The sequence below is a fragment of the Penaeus monodon genome, chromosome 31, assembly GCF_015228065.2.
Source record: "Penaeus monodon isolate SGIC_2016 chromosome 31, NSTDA_Pmon_1, whole genome shotgun sequence".
In the NCBI taxonomy this organism is placed as follows: Eukaryota; Metazoa; Arthropoda; class Malacostraca; order Decapoda; family Penaeidae; genus Penaeus; species Penaeus monodon.
This window is the reverse complement of record NC_051416.1, coordinates 399969-400265: the sequence shown is the minus strand read 5'-3', so window position 1 is coordinate 400265 and position 297 is coordinate 399969. Positions and strand designations below refer to the sequence as shown.

Genomic DNA, 297 nt, shown 5'->3' with positions numbered 1-297 from the left:
GATATCTCATTAACACCCACCCATTGACAACAACAAAAAAAGCCATTACGTACTGAATGTCGTCCCAGGAAAGGGGATATAAGTGCCCCTCTCACTCTCCCTGTAGAAGGGGTAAACAAACACCTGGAGAAAATCCATCTCGCCGATCATCATGGAGACTGTGTGGAGCATCGACATGGGCACGGTGGAGAAAGACAGGTGGCCGCCCTGGGTATGGGTAGAGGCGTTGTGTTACGTAATTTTCGTTTTTTTTTTTACTCATATAGGACATTTAGAGGTGGTTAGGTTTGTTTCCTA

At 45.8% G+C, this 297-nt stretch overlaps 1 protein-coding gene across 1 annotated transcript in view; it reads right to left on the bottom strand.

Annotated features, from left to right (window-relative positions):
* The window catches only part of LOC119592804 (transient receptor potential cation channel subfamily A member 1-like), a 33214-nt gene that overhangs the window by 3062 nt on the left and 29855 nt on the right, over positions 1–297 (bottom strand). Inside the window, exon 17 of the mRNA XM_037941712.1 lies at positions 54–207. Within this exon, the coding sequence (XP_037797640.1) occupies positions 54–207 (154 nt within the window). The remainder of the gene's footprint in view (positions 1–53; positions 208–297) is intronic.